The 23,576-nt window shown below is 41.9% G+C and overlaps 1 protein-coding gene across 2 annotated transcripts in view; it reads right to left on the bottom strand.

Moving 5' to 3' along the window:
* Window positions 1-23,576, bottom strand: part of LOC140479917 (mitogen-activated protein kinase 4-like) — a 97,405-nt gene that overhangs the window by 6,901 nt on the left and 66,928 nt on the right. For both annotated transcript variants that reach the window (XM_072574294.1, XM_072574304.1), the window contains exons 3-5: window positions 22,780-22,924; window positions 16,333-16,494; window positions 1,886-2,087 (exon numbers count right to left, since the gene is read on the bottom strand). In XM_072574294.1, coding sequence (XP_072430395.1) covers window positions 1,886-2,087; window positions 16,333-16,494; window positions 22,780-22,924 — 509 coding nt within the window. The remainder of the gene's footprint in view (window positions 1-1,885; window positions 2,088-16,332; window positions 16,495-22,779; window positions 22,925-23,576) is intronic.

The following is a 23,576-nucleotide window of genomic DNA, read 5'->3' on the forward strand; positions in this document are numbered from 1 at the left end:
CAGGTTTATTTGGAAGCACTAGCTTTCGGAGCGCTGCTCCTTCATTAGGAGATTTATTATGCCAGGAATCCTCATGGGAAGGCTATTCCCCCTTTACCTGACTGAGGCGTGCTGATAAATGTGACAAGCTTCCTTCCTTTCTGTTTGCTCTAAATGGCAAAGCAAGACAGAAGTAAAATGAGCCTGGGATTACAGGTGAGGGATAAAGTGCATAAAGAAAACGCAAAGAAAAAGTAAGAAGCCAGGTAAGCTCACAGTGAGTGAGTGTTATGACACCAAACAAAGAGATACAGCTCAGTTCAGTCAATGAACTGAGTGTGTCTCCTGAGTGCACAGTGCCCTTGCTGCAGCATTACCATGATAGTTGCCAATACAGACCGAAGTACAGCACAAATTGAAAGTGGATCAGAGATATGCCTTGGGTGGTACTTAGATACTGGCATTTAGACACTGAATGTAAATACCTCTGAATTGCCCACAGAAAGTGGGCTGAGATGTTGTCATCTTGTGTACATTGTAGAGGTCATTCAGAATATGGGGTGAGCTGAATCTACCAGGTACACACTGTAGTTTCCGTGTCAAGATTTCTTAACATCTATCTTATCTGGTGCATTTGGTAACTTAGAAAGCAGACTATTAATTAGGTGAGTCAAATGTCACTAAGGTGTTTAACAAGCAACAATCCCCCTTCATTGGTAACTCGCCGTTGCCAAATAAGAAACATATTTTGCAACGTGTGAGAAGTGTAAAAGGTGGCACAAATTGTTTCTGATGTAGAGACAGCCCTCGCTGGATTTCTCATCTGATTCTGCCACACATAGCCCATGTCGTCAGACCCCATTAAGATTCAATCAAGGTATCTTATGAAAGAACATATTACAACATTGTTCCTGTAAGTCCTACTTTGGTCAATACCACCATTATTTCAAAGGTTATACTGACTTACATTGTCAGCTCGACACAAATAACATTACTGCAACTTGAATTTATGCATTTTACCTTCTATTTCCTTACGTTGGTTTCCCCAAACCTTCAACCATAGCAGGGAATTTATTCCTGCTGTTTCAATTTCAATAAGAATTGCTTTTGCCCCGAATACAGAAAATCTGAATGGCAGAGAAAAGGGCAGCAGGTCCATTAAGCATGCCCCACAATCATGATAGCCAGAGGATGGAGACTAATAACTTCCTCTCTCCCATTCCTTCTGCCCTAGCTGTTCCATCCCTTCTGTCCATCCCTATAGCTGACTTCAGTTGTGGGGTCCAGGTCTGTAGGTACAGCGAGCTATAACTTGCTTGATCTTGCATTCATTTATTTAGCAGTTGTTTGTGTCTATGAAGAACATGACATCTGGACCTGAATTCACCTTCATCTACTTGGAATTTTCCAAAGGAATTATCCAAGTTAGAAGTTGAAAGACAAACTGATACATTTATATATTTCTTCAAGTAAAAGAGGAGGACTTCAGAGCTACCAGGTCACAGTGTAGATGGTGTAGGGGTCAAGGGTAAGGAGAAGTAATTGAATCCGAGAGTTTTTAATGATTTGCAAAATTAGGTATTATACTCAAATGTAGCCTACTAAGAATTTTGGATAACTTTGCTCAGTACCATTATTGATATGGTCAGCAGAGGAGAAATAATTGGAGGAATTTCTATCCTCTGAATTCCCTTCTTACAAGGGCAGATTATCACCAGTTACCAAATCCTTCAGGGGCTCAGAATTGTTTGTGCAGAGAGTTTGAGATTCAAGTGCAACATATAATTGAGTTAAAGTGTGTTCTGATTTGAACAGTACATTCCATAGAAAGAATTGGTTCTTAAGTATCAGATTAATTTCTTTGTACATTTGGCAGAACATAATTTCTACTAATCAACAGTAGTACCTCTCCCAGTTCGACATCTGGTTCTCACTTGCTTCCATCAACAGTATGTCATCTATCTCATCTTCGATCCTGAAAGGATGCTGGGATACTGGTTCATCCTGCGGGCAGGAATAAGGGCTCATAAAGAGATGTGCTAAGCCTTCCTCAGCGGTCAATCGATCCATAGAGTTAAATGTCAAGATCTTTTCCAGGAAATCAATGGCTGTGGCAAGCAGATAATATTGGTTACTTTTACAAGCAAACAATTGGCTGCCTCAACACAATTTCTCTCCCTTAGCCTCTATACTAATAAGTGATAACATGCAAGTCATGTTTACTCAGTATTTGAGCATACACTGGTTGAATAAAAGTGCTCCAGTTATATTCTTGTTGCTCGATAGAGATGTTCTGTGGTGGATTTTATGTATGATTTGTTTTGATCTGTGTGGACCCCTGCATTGCACATATGATACTTTTTGAAGAAATAGTGAATAAAGGAAAATTTACCCTTCCAGAATCAGTTCACCTTCATAAAGCAGCTTCCATGTTTTTAGGGTTCCCAATGAATTACTTCTGAAGTGTATCCACTGTTAATATGTATGAAAAATGTTGTATTCCGCAGATACCAACAGCAATGAAATATTGACCAGGTAATCTGTTTTAGCTGAGGCTGGGGATCCCTAATTCTTCAGTCTAGTGGGGTCACATACCCGAACAAGAGGAAGGGGCTCAGTTCAGTGTGTTTATCTGAACTGCAGTACTGCCTGCAAGGTTACAAACTGTAATACTGAAGTAAGACTTAAATAAATATGGTCTGAAGTGAGAATGTTCACTAATGATTTCACAATGTTCAGCATCATTCATGACTCTTCAGATATTGATGTAGTCCACATATATATGCAGCTGGACAATATCCACTAAGTAGTATATAACAATTGTGATGAATGCCTATGAGTTTATCCAACAAGAGAGAAACTAACAACCTCCCCTTAACATTGAATTATATTGCCATTGCAGAACACTCCTAATATCAATGTCCAATGAATTATCATTGACAGAAACTGAATTGGTCAAACCAAATAATGACAGTACTGACTAAAGTAGGTAAAAGGCAAGGAATTCTGAAGTGAGTAATTCAGCCCTACTTGCATGGATGGGTGCATGGCATGCACTCTCAAAAAATGTGATATAATTCAGGACAAAGTAACCCATTGACTGGCACACCATCAATACCCCCTTCGATATTTATACCCTATTCCACAATGACAATTTCGAAGTAACTCATCAAGGGCCCTTTGACAGCATCTTTCAAAATCACAAACTGCCATCTAGAAGGAAAGGACAGAGTAGACATGGGAACACCATCACCTATAAGTTCTCTCCAAGTTGCACAACATCCTGACAAGGAACTACATCACTGCTGTTGGACCAAAACCTGGAACTACCTCCCTCACAGCATTGGACTGCAGTACTTCCAGAACACAGCTTATCTGCAGCATTTCAAAGGTTATAAAGGATGGGCATTAAATGCTGGCCTAGCTGGTAATGCTTCTCATTCCATAAACGAATAAAAAGCCTCTGAGATTAAGCCAGCCTGTTATAGTTTGGTGACACATTTGAGCCCATGATGAGTTTTCAACATCATACTCCCAGCATCACTATTTCCACACTGGTGACATCCCTGAACTGTCTCAGCTCAGCTGCTGCTGATACTGTTATCCCTGTCAATGTTATCTTTTGATTTGACTATTCCAATGCACTCCTGGTTGGCCTTATACATTCTACCCTCCATAAATTTGAGATCATTCAAAACCCTGTTGACAAAACATAAATCACCAGACAAGTCTCATTCCTGTGTTCCCTGACCTACACTGGCTCCTGGAAAGCAATGCCTTCATTTAAAACTTCTCAAAGGTTTTTGAATCACTCCATAGCCTTGCCCCTTCTTATTCATGTAATCTCCTCCAAGCCCACAACCCTCCGGGATATCAGTACTCCTCTAATTCTGGCTTCATTTCATTATCAATTTTAAACACTCCACCATCGTGACTGTGCCTTCAGTTACCTGAGCCAAGCTCTGGAATACTCTCCCTACATCTCTCTGTCTCTCTAACTCACTTTCTTCCTTTAAGACTCCTTAAAAACTACTTCTTGCACCAAATGTTTCATCGTGTTATCCAATATGCTCTTAAGTAGCTTTGGGAGATTTCATTATGTTAATGCGCCAAATATTGGTATGGAATCGTAGAATTTTGGACTACAGCATAGGAGAAAGTGAGGACTGCAGGTGCTGGAGATCAGAGTGTAGGCTGGAAAAGCACAGTCAGTCAGGCAGCATGCGAGGAGCAGGAGAATCGATGTTTCAGGCATAAACTCTTCATCAGGAATTAGGCTGTAGGGCCAAGGGGGCTGAGAGATAAGTGGGAGGGGGTGGGGCTGGGGGGGGGGTGGTTGGTAGCTGAGAGTACGATAGGTAGATGGAGGTGGGAATGAAGCTGATAGGTCGGAGAGGAGGGTGGGGCGGATAGGTGGGAAGGAAGATGGACAGGTGGGGCAGATCAAGAGGGCAGTGCTGAGTTAGAAGGTTGGATCTGGGATAAGGTGGAGGGAGGTGAAATGAGGAGACTGGTGAAATCCACATTGATCCCATGTGGTTGGAGGGTCCCAAGGCAGAAGATGAGGCATTCTTCCTCCAGGTAGTGAGTGGTAAGGGTTTGGCGATGGAGGAGGCCCAGGACCTGCATGTCCTTGGGGGAGTTAAAGTGTTCGGCCACAGGGCAGTGGGGTTGCTTCATGCTTGTGTCCCGGAGATGTTCTCTGAAGCACTCCGTAGGCGTCCTGCCACCCCAATGTTTGTGCAACAGCAATGGCCAAAGGGCCTGTACTATGCTGTAATGTTCTATGTTTAACATAGAGGAGACCAAATCGGGAGCAACAGATACAGTAAATAACATGTGTGGAAGTGCAGGTAAATCTCTGACGGATGGAGGTGAGGGGGGAGGTGTAAGCGCAGGTTTTGCTATTTTTGCGGTAACAGGGGAAGGTGCCAGGAGGGGAGGGTGGGCTGGTGTGGACGTGACAAGAGAGTCACGGAGGGAATGGTCTTTATGGAACACAGATAGGGGTGGTGAGGAAAATATCTCTTTGCTGGTGGGTCTGTTTGTAAGTGGCGGAAATGGCAGATGATGCAACGTATCCAGAGGTTGGTAGGGTGGAAGGTGAGGACTGGGGAGGTTCTGTCCTTGTTGCGTTGGAGGAGTGGGGTTTGAGGGCGAAGGTGCGGAAAGTGGATGAGATGCACTGGAGGGCATCATCAACCACGTGGGAGGGGAAATTGCGGTCTTTGAAGAAGGAGGCCATCTGATACATTCTGTGGTGGAATTGGTCCTCCTGGGAGCAGATGCAGTAGAGGTGGAGGTATTGGGAATAAAGAATAGCATTTTTACAGGAGGCAGGGTAGAAGGAGGTGTAGTCCAGGTAGCTGTGGGAGTCAGTGGGTTTGTAGTAGATGTCCGTGTTGAGTTGGTCACAGTTAATGGAGACAGTGAGGTCTAGGAAGGGGAGGGAGGTGTCCAAGATAGTCCAAGTGAACTTAAGGTCAGAGTGGAACATGCTAGTGAAGTTGATGAATTGTTCAACCTTGTGGGAGCACGAGGTGACGTTGATACAGTCATCCATGTAGCAAAGGAAAAGGTGGAGAATGGTGCCGGTGTAGCTGCGGAAGATGGACTGTTCCACGTACCCGACGAAGAGATAGGCATAGCTGAGGACCATGCGGGTGCCCATGTCTACCCCTGTGGTCTGAGGAAATGGGAGAATTCAAAGGAGGAACAGCATATGTCAATTGGCCACTAATCTGGCACAAGTCACTTGGTCTAACACCATTTTTTATTGCTTACCATATACTTAACTCGTAACTATCAAACTTTCTTGTTAGAGTACTTTGCAACTGTTTGGGGCAGTAAACATTATGTCAAGAAGGTTTTTCTAATGTACCCTTTCTGTCTTGCTTCGCTTACAGTTTGTGCCTCCAGATGTAATCTTAAGAAGTGACAGAAATAATGTTCTGTAGTATCATTTATCTTAAAATGATACTTCATTATGTTGAAAACCACTAAAGTGTCACCAATTTGCAAAAAAAGACTGATTTTCTCATCCCTCTTAAAAAAGATCCCTCAGTCTATACTGCGTCATTTGTTTTTAATATTTTTCTGATAAATAATTGATATTAAAGACTGAGTTCAATAGTTTTTTGGGCACTATAGGAATCAGGGCAAGAATGTGGAGTTAATGTCAAGAATCATAATTAATTATGAAACAAGCTCGAAGGGTCATATAGCTATTCCTGTTCCTATTTCCTATGTTTTAGTCCAAAAGCAGCCTCGCTAAGCTCCCTTTTGACATCAACGCCCTGCTTTTATACTTCTTGCTTGTCAATACAAAATCATGAATTCAAGCTTTTTTGTATATCCTTTCAACTTGTTATGGCACCTTTAATGATTTGTGCATTTGTTCATATGAATAGTTTCTTCATCCTTTTTCCACCGTCAATTTATCCCTGTAAACTATCCTTCACAGATGGTCCTTTTCAGTCCCCACTCCATATGAGCTAAATGGTGTCACTGTAATCTGAAGAAATTTACTTGGTCCACCCCATTTCATCACCCTCCCTTCAGGAAATCTTTTCTTCCACCTTGCCTTGAACTCTCCCCATAACTTTCTCTCTCCTTCAGTATTTTACTTCCCCAGTGTAAGCAAGATAAACTTCAGAAATGAAAATGCTATTGTTGACTCTAATGTCAGGTATATTTAAATGCAAGCTCATTCATTTTAATACTTTTTCTTTCTTTCCCCATCATGGCTCAACATAAAGTGAACTACAAGTCGTTCTGCTATAACACATGTTTCCTCAACGCAAATTTGCTGTAATGCGATTAATGATTTGAGGATGCTGTTTGTAAAGCACAAACTTTTAAAACATGTGTTGTCTGTAACACGATTACATCACCAACACTTTAAATGCTGTTTCCACAGTACCATTTTTCTATAATGTGGGGTTGCACAAGAATGCAATCATCGTGTTACAGAAGAACTTACTATCTTTAGTCATTTTTCAGTCCAGATTGTAGATTCAATTTTAATACTATTATTTTTAAACAGCTTACAAATGAGCACTGATTTATTTTAATTTAGATATTTCATGAATACAGCTTTTAATTTATTAATAATTAGAATAGATGTTTGCGAATGGTAGGGAAAGATAAGCTAACATCTATTTAAAATACTAATGTCAATTATTTCTCTGGAATCACACAAACCCAACAAATCTACATAGTTCCTAAAATTACCATGAATGCAAATTATATGTCAAAGGGGAATAAATCAACATGTTGAAAGGAATTTTAGGTTGGAAGGCTGCAAAAATGGGTGTCATGTAGTGAAATGGCCTCCACGACTCCTCAGATACTGTAGCAGTCCATGTTCAAATGTAACTGGACAATATCCATGCTTGGGCTGATAAGTTGCAAATAACACTGGCACCACGCATGTGCCAGTCATGTCCATCTCCAACAAGAGAGAATCTAATCATTGCCCCTCAATGATGGGGGAGCCCAGCAAACCAATGCAAAAGATAAAGAAGAATTATTTGCAACAATCTTCAACCAGAAGGGCAGAATGGGTTTCACTCACACACACACATATATACATATATGTTTGTGGGGTGAATTTGTACTTGCAGAGTTACATTGTACTTTGCTCAAAAACTGCATGAATCCATGTAAGACTCTGTTAACTCACTTTTTAGATTAGAATCAGTCTAAACATTATGGCACAGACAGGGAACAGAGGGGGCTAACACCAATTATTACAGTTAACCTGAGAATGTAACTTTAAAGAAGAAGTTTTGTGATTTACATATGAAAGAAATGAAACTATCATGGTCACTCTAACAGATGAGAGACTTAACAACCAAGATATTTTTCAATGTATAATTTCAGTTACATCACACTGTAAACTTTTGCTATAAATTCTGTGCCTTACAATTGTGTCCTCCACCTAATGAAGGAGCGGTGCTCCGAAAGCTAGTGCTTCCAATTAAACCTGTTGGACAATAACCTGGTGTTGTGTGATTTTTAACTTTGTACACCCCAGTCCAACACCGGCATCTCCAAATCATGCAGAATGGATGATCTTGGATGGATCCATCCATCATGCTTTCTGTGACACTGGGACCTCTTGAGGTGGTAGTCTTTAGCCAGTACTATTCGCTCCATTCTAGAAATGGTTGGAGGCACTGGATTCTCAAAGGCTATGTGACATAACAACGTTCCGGCAATACTACGGAGGATTTGTGTTCCAGAATTTGCCGCATCCCTGGCCAAGCTATTCCAGTATAGCTATAGATTTGGCATCTACCCGACAATGTAGAAAATTGCCTGTGTATAAGTCGAAGAGTGTGCTGCTGGTAAAGCACAACCAGTCAAGCAGCATCTGAGGAGCAGAAGAGTTGATGCTTTTGGCATAAGCACTTCATTAGGGTTAAAGGCTTATGCCCGAAACATTGACTCTCCTGCACCTCGGATGCTGCCTGACTGGCTGTGCTTTTCCAGCACCACACTCTTCAACTGTGATCTCCAGCATCTGCAGTTCTCACTTTCTCCTAATTGCCTGGGTGTGTCCTATATACAAAAGGCAGTACAAATACTGTCCAAATACTGTCCCATGAGTCTACTCCCAATCATCAGTAAGTCATGGAAGGGTTATAACAGTGCTATCAAAAATCATTTGCTCAGCAATAACTTGCCCACTAATACACAGAGAGGTCCTTTACGTCAAGTCTGCATTTGATCAAGTGTGGGCATTCAAGAGTCCGAGCCAAACTTGAATCACTGGAAATTGGGGAAAAATTCTCCACTCATTGGTATCATTCTAGTACAATGCTTGTTGGAGGTCTGTCATCTCAGGTCCAGGACATCTCTGCAGGAGTTCCTCAGGGTAGTGTCTTGGTCCCAACTATCTTCAGCTGCTTCTTCAATGTCCTTCCCTTCATCAGAAGTAGCATGTTCACTGACAAATGCTTAATATTCAGTGCCATTCACAACTCCTCAGGTATTGAAGCAGTCCATATTCAATCACAATGGGATGTGAACAATATCCAGGCTTGGGCTAACAAGTGACAAGTAACATTCATAACACAGAAGTGTCAGGTAATGACCATTTCTAACAAGAGAGAATCTAGCCTAGGTCCTTGACATTTAATGATATTAAATTGCTGGATCCTCACATTATCAAATCCAGGGGTTACTATTGATAAGAAACTGAACCGGACTACCCTTATAAATATAGTCCCAACAAATGCAGGTCAGAGCTTCGGAGTCCTGCAGCAAGTGCCTCACCTCCTGACTCTCCAAAGCCTGTCCACAACGCAGAAGTCAGGAGTATGATGGAATACACTTCATTTGTCTGGATGAGTACACCTCCAACAACACCTAAGAAGCTTGACACCACATCAAGAAGCATTCATTCCCTCCATGACCCAAGTCCATTGACAGCAGTGTGTACCATCTACAAGATGCATTGCAATAACACACCAAACCCCTTGGATTGCACCTTGCAAATTCCTGACCACTATCACTAAAACAGCAAGGATAATAGTTACATGGGAACATTACCACCTGCAATCCAAGATACTTAGTTTCCTGGCTTGGAATAACACTGCTATTTCTTCAGTATCACTTGTTCAAAAGTCCTGGAACCACCTCCTTAGTTGCACTGTGGGTCCACCAACACCAAATGGACTGCAGTATTCAATCATACTCCTGACTTGTGCCTTGTAGGGAGGCTTTGGGGAGTTAGAATGTGAGTTATGTGCTGCAGTATTCCCAGCCTCTGATCTGCTCTTGTAGCCAATGTAATTATCTGGTGAGTCCAGTTGAGTTTTGGTCAATGGTAACCCCCAGTATGTTGATAGTGGGGGTTCCAGTGATGGCAATACCACTGAATGTCAAAGTGTGGTGTTTAGATTGTTTTTTTTTACTGGAGATGGTCATTGGCATTCATCCGGTGTGAGTGTTACTTGCCACTTTTCAGCTCAAGCCTGGATATTGCCCAAGTCTAGTTGCATTTGAACATGGATTACTTAGCTCCCTCACCACTAGATGCCTGGAGGAAGAACGCCTCATCTTCCGCCTCGGAACACTTCAACCCCAGGGTATCAATGTGGACTTCAACAGTTTCCTCATTTCTCCTACCCCCACCTCACCCTAGTTCCAAACTTCCAGCTCAGCACTGTCCCCATGACTTGTCTTACCTGCCTATCGTCTTTTCCACCTATCCACTCCACCCTCCCCCCCACCCAGACCTATCACCTTCATCCCCTCCCCTACTCACCTATTGTACCCTATGCTACTTTCTCCCCACCCCCACCCTCCTCTCACTTATCTCTCCATCCTTCAGGCTCTCTGCCTGTATTCCTGATGAAGGGCTTTTGCCCGAAGTGTCGATTTTACTGCTCCTCGGATGCTGCCTGAACTGCTGTGCTCTTCCAGCACCACTAATCCAGAATCTGGTTTCCAGCATCTGCAGTCATTGTTTTTACCTATGGATTACTTAGTATCTAAGGAGTCATGAACAGTGCTGAACATCATACAATCATAACTCACATCGTTAACAATTGAAAAATCACAGGACCAGCTTGATTGTACCCCAACCTGCTAAAGGAAGCCAGGAAGGAAATAACAGATGCATTAAAGATACATCCCTGGATATAGGGAAGTTACCAGAGGACTGGAGATCTGTGAACACTGTGCCATAGTACCATAAAAAGAGTGCAAAGGATATCCAAACAATTATAGAGCAGTGAATCTGACCTTGGTATTAGGCAGATTATTAGAATCAAATCAGAAAAGCAGGACACATTGTAATTTAGAAAGATAGGATAGATAACGGTACTAGGTAAAAACAATGACTGCAGATGCTGGAAAGCAAATACTGGATGAATGGTTCTGGAAGAGCACAGCAGTTCAGGCAGCATCCGAGGAGCAGCCACTGCTGAGGAGTGGTGGATGTAGTTTAATTTAGATAAATGTGAGGTGCTGCATTTTGGGAAAGCAAATCTTAGCAGGACTTAAATACTTAATGGCAAGGTCCTAGGGAGTGTTGCTGAACAAAGAGACCTTGGAGTGCAAGTTCATAGCTCCTTGAAAGTAGGGTCACAGGTAGATAGGATAGTGAAGAAGGCGTTTGGTATGCTTTGCTTTATTGTTCAGAGTATTGAGTACAGGAGTTGGGAGGTCATGTTACAGCCGTACAGGACATTGGTTAGGCCACTTTTGGAATATTGAGTGCAATTCTGGTCTCCTTCCTTTTGGAAACTTGAAAGATTTCAGAAAAGATTTGCAGGCATGTTGCCAGGGTTGGAGGATTTGAGCTATAGGGAGAGATTGAATCGGCTAGGGTAGTTCTCCCTAGAGCGTCGGAGCCTGAGGGGTGACCTTATAGAGGTTTATAAAATCATGACGGGCATGAATAGGGTAAATAGACAAGATCTTTTCCCTAGGGTGGGGGAGTCCAGAACTAGAGGGCATAGGTTTAGGGTGAGAGGGGAAAGATATAAAAGAGACCTAAGGGGCATCCTTTTCACACAGAGGGTGGTGCATGTGTGGAATGGGCTGCCAGAGGAAGTGGTAGAGGCTGGTATAATTACAGTATTTAAAAGGCATCTGGAATGGTATATGAATAGGAAGGTTTTGGAGAGAAATGGGCAGGGTGCTGACAGGGGGGAATAGATTGCATTGGGATTTCTGGTCGGCATGATCAAGTTGGACTGAAGGGTCTGTTTCCATGCTGTACATCTCTATTAATGTAATCTATGTGAATTTTAGTAAGGCATATGGTGTAAGTACAACATTTAATAGTAAGTCCCACATCATGAGAGTAGTGATTAGAATGAGGGCAAAATGGATCTCATTGACTATGAGATCCTTGACTGGGATTATTAATCTGGGCTAATCAGTGAACCCTGGCTGACAGATATAAACAAGAGATTCAGAGGCTTCTCATTCTAGGGACTGGCTGTGAGTAAGTTAGTCTGAGTCCATGTAGTGTGCAGATGTGATGGGATCCTGGCCTCTGTGCAATTATTTCAGTAAGCAATGTGAAATCACTGGGATATAGGAGAAGGTGTCAAGTTGGATCCAAAATTAGCTCAGCGACAGGAATCAAAGGATAATGGATGATTGATGTTTTTGCAAAAGGACTGTGGTTTCCAGTGGGGTTCCATAGGTTCAGTGGTCGACCTTTGTTATTTGTGCTATGTATTAATAATTAAAACTTAAATATGGGAGACATGATGGAAATTTGCAGATGACATAAAAATTGGCCGTGTGTTTGATGTCAATTCCAGAACAATATCATTGGTTTTGTTCAGTGGGCAGAAAAATATCTAATGGAATTTAAAATGCACAAGTGTGAGTTAGTGGATATGGGAAGCCAAACCAAGTTAGGGAATACGAGGATGTTGCCGGGTATGGAAGGTGTATGTAGAGAGGTTGAGTAGGTTAGGTTTGTTTTTATTAGAAAAAAGGAGATTGAGGGGCGACCTGATTGAGGTCTACAAAATCATGAAGTGTATAGACAGGGTAGATATAGATATGCTTTCTCCCAGGGTGAAGGATTCAATAACGAGAGGTCATGCTTTCAAGATGAGAGATGAAAAGTTTAAGGGGGATACACACAGCAAGTACTTTACACAGAGGGTGGTAGGTGCCTGAAACGCATTGCCAGCAGAGGTAGTAGAGGCAGGCATGGTAGATTTGTTTAAGATGCGTCTGGACAGATGCATGAGTAGGTGGGGAGCAGAGGAATACAGATGCTTAGGAATTGGGCGACAGGTTTAGACACTGGATTTGGATCGGCTCAGGCTTGGAAGGCCAAAGAGCCTGTTACTGGGCTGTAAATTTTCTTTGTTCTTTGTTCTAATACCCAATAAATGGGAGGCTATTGAGAAGTGTAGGGGAAATTAGAGACTTTGCAGTGCATGTCCACAATTCTTTGAAAGTGTGAGGACAGGTAGATAAGGTGGTGAAGAAAGCACAAAGTATGCAGTTTTCTTTACTAGCTGAGGCACAGAACACAAAAGCAGAGATATAACGTAGAAATAATATAAAACACCGGATCATCCATGGTTTTGTTTACATTCTGGTCACCACATTACAGGAAAGACATCATTGCTCTGGACAGAGTTTGGAGGTGATTTACAAGAACTTTGTCAGGGCTTGAAAATAGTAGCAACGAGGGAAGTTCGAATAGTCGTCTCTTTAGAACAGAGGAGACTCAGAAATGACTTCATTGAGATGTACAAAGTTTGGAGGACCTCAATAGGGTGCACAGGAAGGATCTGATTGTCCAATTGGAGAGATAAATTATTAAGGGAATAGAGGACCTGAAGAATATATTTGTTACCCAGTGTGTGGTGAGTGTATGGAGTCACTGCCTGGCTTGGTTGTGTAGGGACTCTCCACTCTTTGCAAAGGTTCCTTCCTCTGCATTTGAAGTGCTCTAACTTGCATAACTACAGATCAGGTTTTGGAAATTGAGTGACTAGATTCTTTCATTCTCTTTTTGATCAGGGCAGATATGACAGATTGAATGGCTGCTTTCAGTGCAGTAACAAACATTTGATTAGCTATGCTATCTTGGAGGCAGAATCTCCCCTGAAGTGGCAGTGATAGTCCTGCTCTCTTCAAACTAACAATCTGTTGAACTGCTGCAAAGCATCATGGCCTAGCAGAGGCAGCATCTACCTTGACATTTCATCTGGAGTGACAGGTCCAGGGTGTCTACATAAATTTCTGGTCATTGTTAATGTGAACGGTGTAAATTTAGGACCTCCAGTTGCCAGCACAAAATGATAGATTTTCACCAACTTCTGGTGATACTTGTTAAAACAGCGAAATTCCTTAAGTTAATCTTGGCATCTCACTTTCATATTAACACTGCAAACAACTGCAGTACTAAAACATTCAGAGCAACTAGATTTTAATGAAAGCAGTAGGAAATGATGTACCACCTACGATACTGACAAGTTACTGCTCCTGGTCTTACTACTGCTGGGTATCTTAAGTGTGTTCAGGAGAATTTTCTTGATTAGTATATTTCCAGTTCAACAAGTGCAGAGCATTCACTTCTGTGGAATAAGGAGGCCCAATATCTATCCCTCAATTATCTCATTGTGTTTATAAGATCTTGCTGGGTACTGACATTAGCTCACTGTATGTTACGTAATGCAGAAAGGTTGGACAAATGTTTGCTAATATAGAATTTCAACTTCTGGTCTTCTTTTAGCAACATTTAAGATTTGGCCAGAATCCATTAGGTCTTTAGGAAAATCAGAGGTGATCTTATAGAAGCATACAAGACCCTGAGGGGACTTGACATCCAACAGATGAATACATTTTTCATTTTAAAAAAAGCTGTCTGTTTGTCCTGTTACACACTATTGCTCACATAGCAACCATAAGGCTACACTTTTCTTTGGGGTCTTCTTCTAGAAATGACACTTCTACCAACAAGTGTTGAAGAAAATGTCCAACTGTAGCACTACTCACTGATTCTATTTAATTTAAAACTGTTACCTGTTTCCTTACTTTCATCATCCATTAAAAGTGAACCCCTTGTGTATACAAAGCCAACAGTAACCTCATGCGAATCATTCATATGAAACTGAAGATGAGCAGCCCCATTATTTGTTACAAAAATGAAAGATGGGAATTTTTCACTGCAAGTTGACCATTTTGAAACAGAAAAATCAGAGGAAAAGAAAACAATTTTTATTCTTATAATTGCTCCATCTTTTGTACCCTTTCATTTCCTTCCCTTCTCGGTGTGCTGAGCCCACCCTCAGTTTTGCCTACTCGCTGTAGCTACTGAGGCTCCAATTCTCTTTCCATCATATGGTTGACAAGGAATCCCTCCCACTTCTACCACATATGTTGAAAGGACTTACAAGATTTTCTTGGCCATCACATCTTGGAATGGGACTTCATCATAAGACCATATGATATAGAAGCAGATTTAGGCCATTTCAGCCAATCGTGTCTGCTCTGCCATTTGATCATGGTTCATATGTTTCTCAACCCCATTCTCCTGCCTTTTCCTGGAACTTGGCTTAGAAGCAGGTGCCATAGTGACACAAATCTCCTTCTTCAGGGCACTTGGGGAAGGCACCAAATGCTTAGCCAGTGACTCCCACATCCCATGAATGAATAAAAGATAAATCAAATTATTCACTTAGCATATGTCTCCCATTCACTCATTCATTCTCTAACACTTCCTTTCTCCATCTCTATTTAGTCCTTTCTTAATTTTAACTATTCCTACACCTTTTACATGTTTTCCACCAGTTTTTGTTTTACTTTCTGCTCTGTTGTACTCTCCAGTGTATTCAATGCTTTGCCATACTTCTCCTGCTCAGATGTCAGGTTTCTGGAGGATATTATTTTTGTTGGTAAGAATCCCAAATGAGATGCAAAATGATACAAATCATTGTCAGATATTAACACCACCACAATGGCAATGCTGTAATAAAGACAAAGCAGCATTACTGACCACTAAAGTTTTCAAATCTCCACAATGTTGCACATATGAACAATGGATCTAGAGCCTGAATAGTCTATTCAGTTCTGTGAGTCTGCTCTGCCACGTGGCTGATCTGGTTGGAACCTCAAATCCAAATTTGCACCAATGCTGATAATGTTTCAACCATTGCTTGATGAGAATCGACTTTAAAAATAGTCAGGAACTCTGCTTCTGCCACATTTTCAGGAAGAAAGTTTCAAAGACTCATGACCCCAAGTGAGACAGAAAATCAACACATTGCTGTTTAAAAGTGACTCCCAATTCTACATCATCCTATTAAAAAGAAACAAAATCTTTACATCTACCCTGTCAAGACAACTGGGATCTGATACTTTCAATCAAGTCACCTCATTCTCTTCCAAAACTCTATTGGATACAAGCTCAGCCTATTCAGCCTTTCCTCAAAAGACAAACTTCTCATTTCAGATATTATTTTGTAAACCTTCTCCGAATTGTCTCCAGCATTTACATCCTTCCTTAGATAAGGTGACCAATGCCCTACACAATACTTAGCTGTAGTTTCACCAATGCTCACTGTATAACTGAAGTATCACCTCCCTATTTTTATTCTCACAATAATTGATAATGTTCTATTAGCTGTCCTAATTGCTTGCTGGACCTGCACACTAACCTTCATGCAGGAGGTTAACCAAATCCCTTTGCATCTCAGAGATGTGCAGTCTCTTACCAATTAGATGATATGCTTCTTTTCTGTACAGAGGGGGGAACGGTACACAATATTCTTTTTCCTTAAGGAAAGGCACTTGACCTCTGAAGACATCTCAAACAGGAATCAAATATTACATGGTTTTTTTCCAATGATGATTTACCTTCTGCATTTCCTTCAGGAAGTATTGTGCTCAGTGGTTTAGTTACCTCCCATTTTGGGTTGATGTACGCTGGCATAACACGGAGGAGATCCTGCTTATCCTCCTCTCGGAGAACAGGAATTGTTTTCAGAATGAGCTGCATCTGTTCCAGCTCATGAGCACCTGGCAAGAAAAGAAAAATGGAGAGGAGGAAATCACACCATGTTTAAATTAATTCACATATTCTTTGTCACAGGACAAGTGTAGCTCAAAATTCAAAACATAAGTAACTGGATCCATTGACTGTAAGGATACGTTAAAGTATTGGAAATACTTTGATAACCTGTCATGCAATTAAGGGCACAGAAAAGAGGCCATGATGATTTTACCTAAGGTTTTCTGGTAAAGCATCCAGGCACCGATACTTGCTTTGACCTACATGCAGCTCTCCTCCCACAACATGAGTTTAACTCATAATGTCTTCTTAAGTGATCTAGAAAGTTATTTAGTTATATAGTAAACAATAGCTGCAGAACAGAATCAAAACACAAAGAGCTGACAGATCTATTAACAATGAAAAAAGCATCGCAACAACATAAGATTAAGACTTTCCAAGCTCAGATGTGCAATGTGGTCCTTTTTTCCTAACAAATGGTCACCAAACTGGAACAGCCTTATGGTACACAATTGTACACTAAGAATAATATTTATCAACCAGTCTTCCAGAATCTTTCATCATCAACCCTGGTGGGTCCAGCAGAATAGGTGAGAGTGATTTTGGGAATCCTTGCAGACCCTATGGAATGTCATAGCTCTAAGTGTAAGAAGGTCAGGAAATCTATTATTGATTACTACCAATCAGCCCTCAATTAAGTGGCAAAGTAGTAATCTCTTCATTTTCAGCACCTCTTAGTTGAAAAACTGTGAACACAGAATATATAGAATAGGTGGAAATCTTCAACATTGACCATCATTGATAGTTCCACCACTTGCTGAGTTGGCAGAGTCCCACAGGTCACAGCACCAGGTTGGACTGAGCTGGTGTCAACTGACAAAAAAAAACTAACACAAGGGTATTCTGCCTGATCTCAATCTCACCAATCTATATCTCACAGATTCAATAGTCTACAGTAGCATCTGTGGATGGGATAACTGCCCTGTATTTAGGAAGTCTTATGTTTAAGTTGAGGCACTCTCCATTTATATAATGCAGTATTACCATCATGATAACAGAACATTGTGATGTTGCGATGACCTATGAAACCAATCTGAAGCCCACCAAACCAACATTATTCCATTTTCATCAATATGTTTATCCAATGACCATTTAAATGCCCTTATCGATGGTGAGCTTACTACTATTGCAGGCAAGGTGTTCCACACTCCTACTACTCTCTGAGTAAAGAACCTACCTCTGACATCTGTCCTATATCTATCACCCCTCAATTTAAAGCTATGTCCCCTTGTGCTAGCCATCACTTTTCAAGGAGAAAGGCTCTCACTTCCACCCTATCTAACCTTCTGATTATCTTATATGTTACCTCTCAATCTTGTTCTCTCCAATGAAAACAGCTTCAAGACTCTCAGCCTTTCCTCAGAAGACCTTCCCTCCATACCAGGCAACATCCTAGTAAATCTCCTCTGAACCCTTTCCAAAGCTTCCACATCCTTCCTATAATGCGGTGACCACAACAGTACGTAATACTCCCAAGTGCAGCCACAGCAGAGTTTTGTACAGCTGCAAAATGACCTCATGGCTCCAAAACTCAATTCCTCTACCAATAAAAACTAACACACCATAAGCCTTCTTAACAATCCTATCAACCTGGGGTAGCAACTTTTAGGGATTTATGTACACAGGCACCGAAATCCCACTGCTCATCTACACTACCAAGAATCTTACCATTAGCCCTGTTGCTACTTCCAAAGTGAATCACCTCACACTTTTCCACATTAAACTCCATTTGCCAACTCTCAGCCCAGCATTGCAGCTTATCTATGTCCCTATGTAACCTGTAACATCCTTCAGCACTATCCATAACTCCACTGACCTCAGTGTCATCTGCAAACTTACTAACCCATCCTTCTATCCACTCATCCAGGTCACTTATAAAAATGACAAACTGCAGTGGCCCCAATACAGATTCTTGCAGTACACCACTCGTAACTAAACTCCAGGATGAATATTTCCCATCAACCACCACCCTCTGTCTTCTTTCAGCTAGCCAATTTCTGATCCAAACCACTAAATCACCCTCAGTCCCATGCTGCTGTATTTTGTGCAAATGGCAATCATGGGGAACCTTATCAAACGCCTTACTGAAATCCATATACACCACATAAATCGTTCTACCCTCTTCCACCTGTTTGGTCAGCTTCTCAAAGAACTTAATAAGGTTTGTGAGGTACGACCTACCCTTCGCAAAATGGTGTTGACTATCCCTAATCAACTCATTCCTTTCTAGATGCCACAGAAAATGGGGGATATACTAAATGAGTATTTTGCATCAGTATTTACTGAGGAAAAGGATATGGAAGATATAGATTGTAGGGAAATAGATGGTGACGCCTTGCAAAATGTCCATATTACAGAGGAGAAAGTGCTGGATATATTGAAACACATAAAGGTGGACAAATTCCCAGGACCTGATCAGGTGTACCCTAGAACTCTGTGGGAAGCTAGAGAAGTGATTGCTGGGCCTCTTGCTGAGATATTTGTATCATCGATAGTCACAGGTGAGGTGCCGGAAGACTGGAGGTTGGCTAACGTGGTGTCACTGTTTAAAAAGGGTGGTAAGGACAAGTCAGGGAACTATAGACCAGTGAGCCTGATGTGAGCAGTGGGCAAGTTGTTGGAGGGAATCCTGAGGGACAGGATGTACATGTATTTGGAAAGGCAAGGACTGATTAGGGATAGTCAACACGGCTTTGTGCGTGGGAAATCATGTCTCACAAACTTGATTGAGTTTTTTGAAGATATAACAAAGAGGATTGATGAGGGCAGAGCAGTAGATGTGATTTATATGGACTTCAGTAAGCCGTTTGACAAGGTTCCCGATGGGAGACTGGTTAGCAAGGTTAGATCTCACGGAATACAGGGAGAACTAGCCATTTGGATACAGAACTGGCTGAAAGGTAGAAGACAGAGGCTGGTGGTGGTGGAGGGTTGTTTTTCAGACTGGAGGCCTGTGAACAGTGGAATGCCATAACAATCGGTGCTGGGTTCTCTACTTTTTGTCATTTACATAAATGATTTGGATGTGTGCATTTGAGGTACAGTTAGTAAGTTTGCAGATGACACCAAAATTAGAGGTGTAGTGGATAGCAAAGAAGGTTACCTCAGATTACAATAGGATCTGGACCAGATGGGCCAACGGGCTGAGAAGTGGCAGATGGAGTTTAATTCAGATAAATGTGAGGTGCTGCATTTTGGGAAAGCAAATCTTAGCAGGAGTTATACACTAAATGGTAGGAAGTGTTGCTGAACAAAGAGACCTTGGAGTGCAGGTTCATAGCTCCTTGAAAGTGGATTCGCAGATAGATAGGATAGTGAAGGCGGTGTTTGGTATGCGTTCCTTTATTGGTCAGAGTATTGAGTACAGGAGTTGGGAGGTCATGTTACGGCTGTACAGGACATTGATTAGGCCACTGTTGGAATATTGCGTGCAATTCTGGTCTCCTTCCTATCGGAAAGATGTTGTGAAACTTGAAATGGTTCAGAAAAGATTTACAAGGATGTTGCCAGGGTTGGAAGATCTGAGCTACAGGGAGAGGATGAACAGGCTGGGGCTTTTTTCCCTGGCGCAACGGAGGCTGAGGGGTTATAGAGGTTTACAAAATTATGAGGGGCATGGATAGGATAAATCGACAAAGTCTTTTCCCTGGGGCCGGGGAGTCTAGAACTAGAGGGCATAGGTTTAGGGTGAGAGGGGAAAGATATAAAAAAGACCTAAGGGGCAACTTTTTCACACAGAGGGTGGTACATGTATGGAATGAGCTGCCAGAGGAAGTGGTGGAGACTGGTACAATTGCAACATTTAAAAGGCATTTGATGAGTATATGAATAGGAAGGGTTTGGAGGGATATTGATCGGGTGCTGGCAGGTGGGACTAGATTGGGTTGGGATATCTGGTCAGTATGAATGGGTTGGACCGAAGGGTTGGTTTCCATGCTGTACATCTCTATGACTCTAATTGCCTTTCCCCCAGATATGACTCTTTCCCTGTGTTACATACCTATCCCTTTCCATCACTAAAGTAAACATTACTAAATTGTGGTCACTATCACCAAAGTGCTCACCTACCTCCAAATCTAATACTTGGCTGGGTTCATTTCCTACTACAAATCCAATGTGGCCTCACCCCTTGTTGGCCTGTCTGTATACCATGTCGGGAAACCCTCCTGCACACATTGGACAAAAACAAAATCTAAAGTACTCAAACTATAGTATTTCCAGTCGATATTTGGGAAGTTAAAGTGCCCCATAACAACTACCCTGTTACTTTCGCTCCTATCCAGAATCATCTTTGCTATCCTTTCCTCTACATCTCTGGAACTATTCAGAGGCCAATAGAAAACTCTAAACAGGGTGACCTTTCCTTTCCTATTTCTAATCTGAGCCCATACTACCTCAGTAGACGAGTCCTCAAACATCCTTTCAGCCACCGTAATACTGTACTTGACTTACAATGCCATACCTCCCCCTCTTTTACCATCTTCCCTGTTCTTACTGAAACAGCTAAATCCCAGAACATGCAGCATCCGTTTCTGTCCCTGCTCTATCCATGTCTCCAAAATGGCCACAACATCGAAGTCCCAGGTACCAACAGCAAGTTCACCCACCTTATTCCAAATGCTTCTGGCATTGAAGTATACACACTTCAAACCACCTTTGTAGAGGTTCCACCCACCCCAGAATGAGCCCCAGTTATCTAGGTTCCGAAACCCTCCCTCCTGCACCATCCCTGAAGCCATGTGTTCAACTCCTCTCTCACTCTATTCCTTGCCTCACTAGTATGTGGCACAGATAACAACTCTGTTTGTTCTAGCTGTAAGTTTCCACCCAAGATTCCTGAATTTCTGCCTTAAATCCCCATCCCTTTCCCTACTTATGCCATTAATACCTACGTGGACCACGACTTGGGTTTGCTCCCTCCCCCTCAAGGATCCCGAAAACACAATCCGAGACATCACAAACTGTCGCATCTGGGAGGCAACAAACCAACCATGAGTCTCTCTCATTCCCACAGAACCTCTGATCTGTCCTCCGTACTATACAGTCCCCAATGACTAATGCTCTGTTCCTCTCCCATGTGCCTTCTCAGCAACAGGGACAGACACTACGCCAGAGACCTGTACCCGATGGCTTACCCTTGTTAAGTTGTTCCCCCCAACAGTATCCAAAACGGTATACTTGTTCTTGAGGGGAACGGCCACAGGGAATCCCTGCACTATCTCCCAGTTCCCATTCCATCCTCTGACTGTAACCCATCTGCCTTTTTCTTGTACCTGACGTATGACTTTCTCCCTGTAACTCCTCTCAAAAGCCCCCCTCCACCTCCCAAATGATCCAAAGTTCATTCAGCTCCAGCTCCAGTTCCCTAACACAGTTTTCAAGGAGCTGGAGTTGGGTGCACCTCCCGCAGATGAAGTCAGCAGGGACACTAATAATGACCTTTACCGCCCACATTCTGCAGGAAGAACATTCAACTGCCCTAACGTCCGTTACCACTATTCTAAATTCCCAAAGAGACAACTGAAAAGTTAAAAATACAAAAAAACTGGTTACCTTACCAATCCAGTACACAGAGCCCATTTTCTTTGGTTAGAGGAGGATGGGTGGGTGGGAGACATTACCTAAGTAGTGTTTCAGGTAAAGCGACAGCCTAAATATATTACCTCACTTACTCAGCAGTCCTGTATCCACTCCTGCTCAGCGCGCACTCCGTCTATGCACAAGGTAAGCTTATATAGGTTTAGATTTATATACCCGACAAACCCCCCGGTCCTCATTTTTTTCAGTATTAGCAGCAGTGAGCGGAGTTAAATGATATATTTGAGCAGATCCAGCAGCCCAAAAATGGACATCCATGAAATATTGTGGAACATCAACAGCAGCAGAACTATATTCCAGCTCATGGCTTGACAGATCCTCTCTCCTATCACCATCGTGCAAAATTACCCTGAGGCTCAATCATGAAATACAACAATGATGCATATGAAAAGATTCAGTGGAAAATAATTATTCTTTTTGCCTTGATGGTGATAGGAAAAAGGACCTGTCAGGCCATGGGATGGAATACAGTGGTGGGCTTACCAATTTCACAGAATGCTGAGGAAGATTCTGCGTACTTATTTTGCTTTTTTTCACTTTACTTTAAATGTTGCTCATGAAATAGTAATTCTATCCAGCATATTTGCATGACAGTGTTTTCTAAATGGTAAATACATGAATAGGAACTTTCTTACCAGCAAACAACATCTTCCCAGTTAGCATTTCTGTAAATATACAACCTGCAGCCCACATATCAATAGCTTTGGTGTAGTTGTTCGGAGACAGAAGGAGGCGAGGAGATCGATACCATTTGGTTACTAAACCTTCAGAAAGATGACCCTGGACAATGAGAAATGCAAAAACACAATATTGACCAACACAATGGATTTCCACAATGTCGTGGCTTTAAAGACAAAGTTCTGTGGAACAATTTTGTTACTTATCTATAGCATGAAATTAGCAACAAAATTGGCAAATATTCAGATTGTTCTTCAAAGTGAGGGCCAAGCATCGTAATGCACAGGACACCCTGATTTTCATCCACTAAAAAGTCTACCAAATCTTCTGCCTATCAAGGAGCTAAGTGGTCACCTGACTTGATTTTTGGTAAATAATTTTCTGTTACAGTGATTTCCCTTCCTGCCTGAAACTGTCAGACACTGTGAGTAGCAATGCCACTCCAGAGGTTGAAGATGTTGTTTGCATTATAATGTTGAAGTCCTCTAGCAATGGGGTGTTTGCAGAATAAATGTTACTCTGTGAAGGCATGTTGAAGATGTTTGGTCGGAAGGTGACTCTTAGGTGCTCTAATCTGGCTCCATTGCATCAAGCAATTACTACTTTTAGACTTTCAACACCCATTCTCAACTGTACTGCACTATGATTTATGCACAGGCTTCTTTTTAACCTTAACGCTAACGCCTAGCTTCCTATTAACTCTGAGAACTTCTTCCTGAATTATAGACTCATAGGCTCAGACTTTTACAGCACA

Source organism: Chiloscyllium punctatum, chromosome 1 (assembly GCF_047496795.1).
Source record: "Chiloscyllium punctatum isolate Juve2018m chromosome 1, sChiPun1.3, whole genome shotgun sequence".
NCBI classification, from domain to species: domain Eukaryota; kingdom Metazoa; phylum Chordata; class Chondrichthyes; order Orectolobiformes; family Hemiscylliidae; genus Chiloscyllium; species Chiloscyllium punctatum.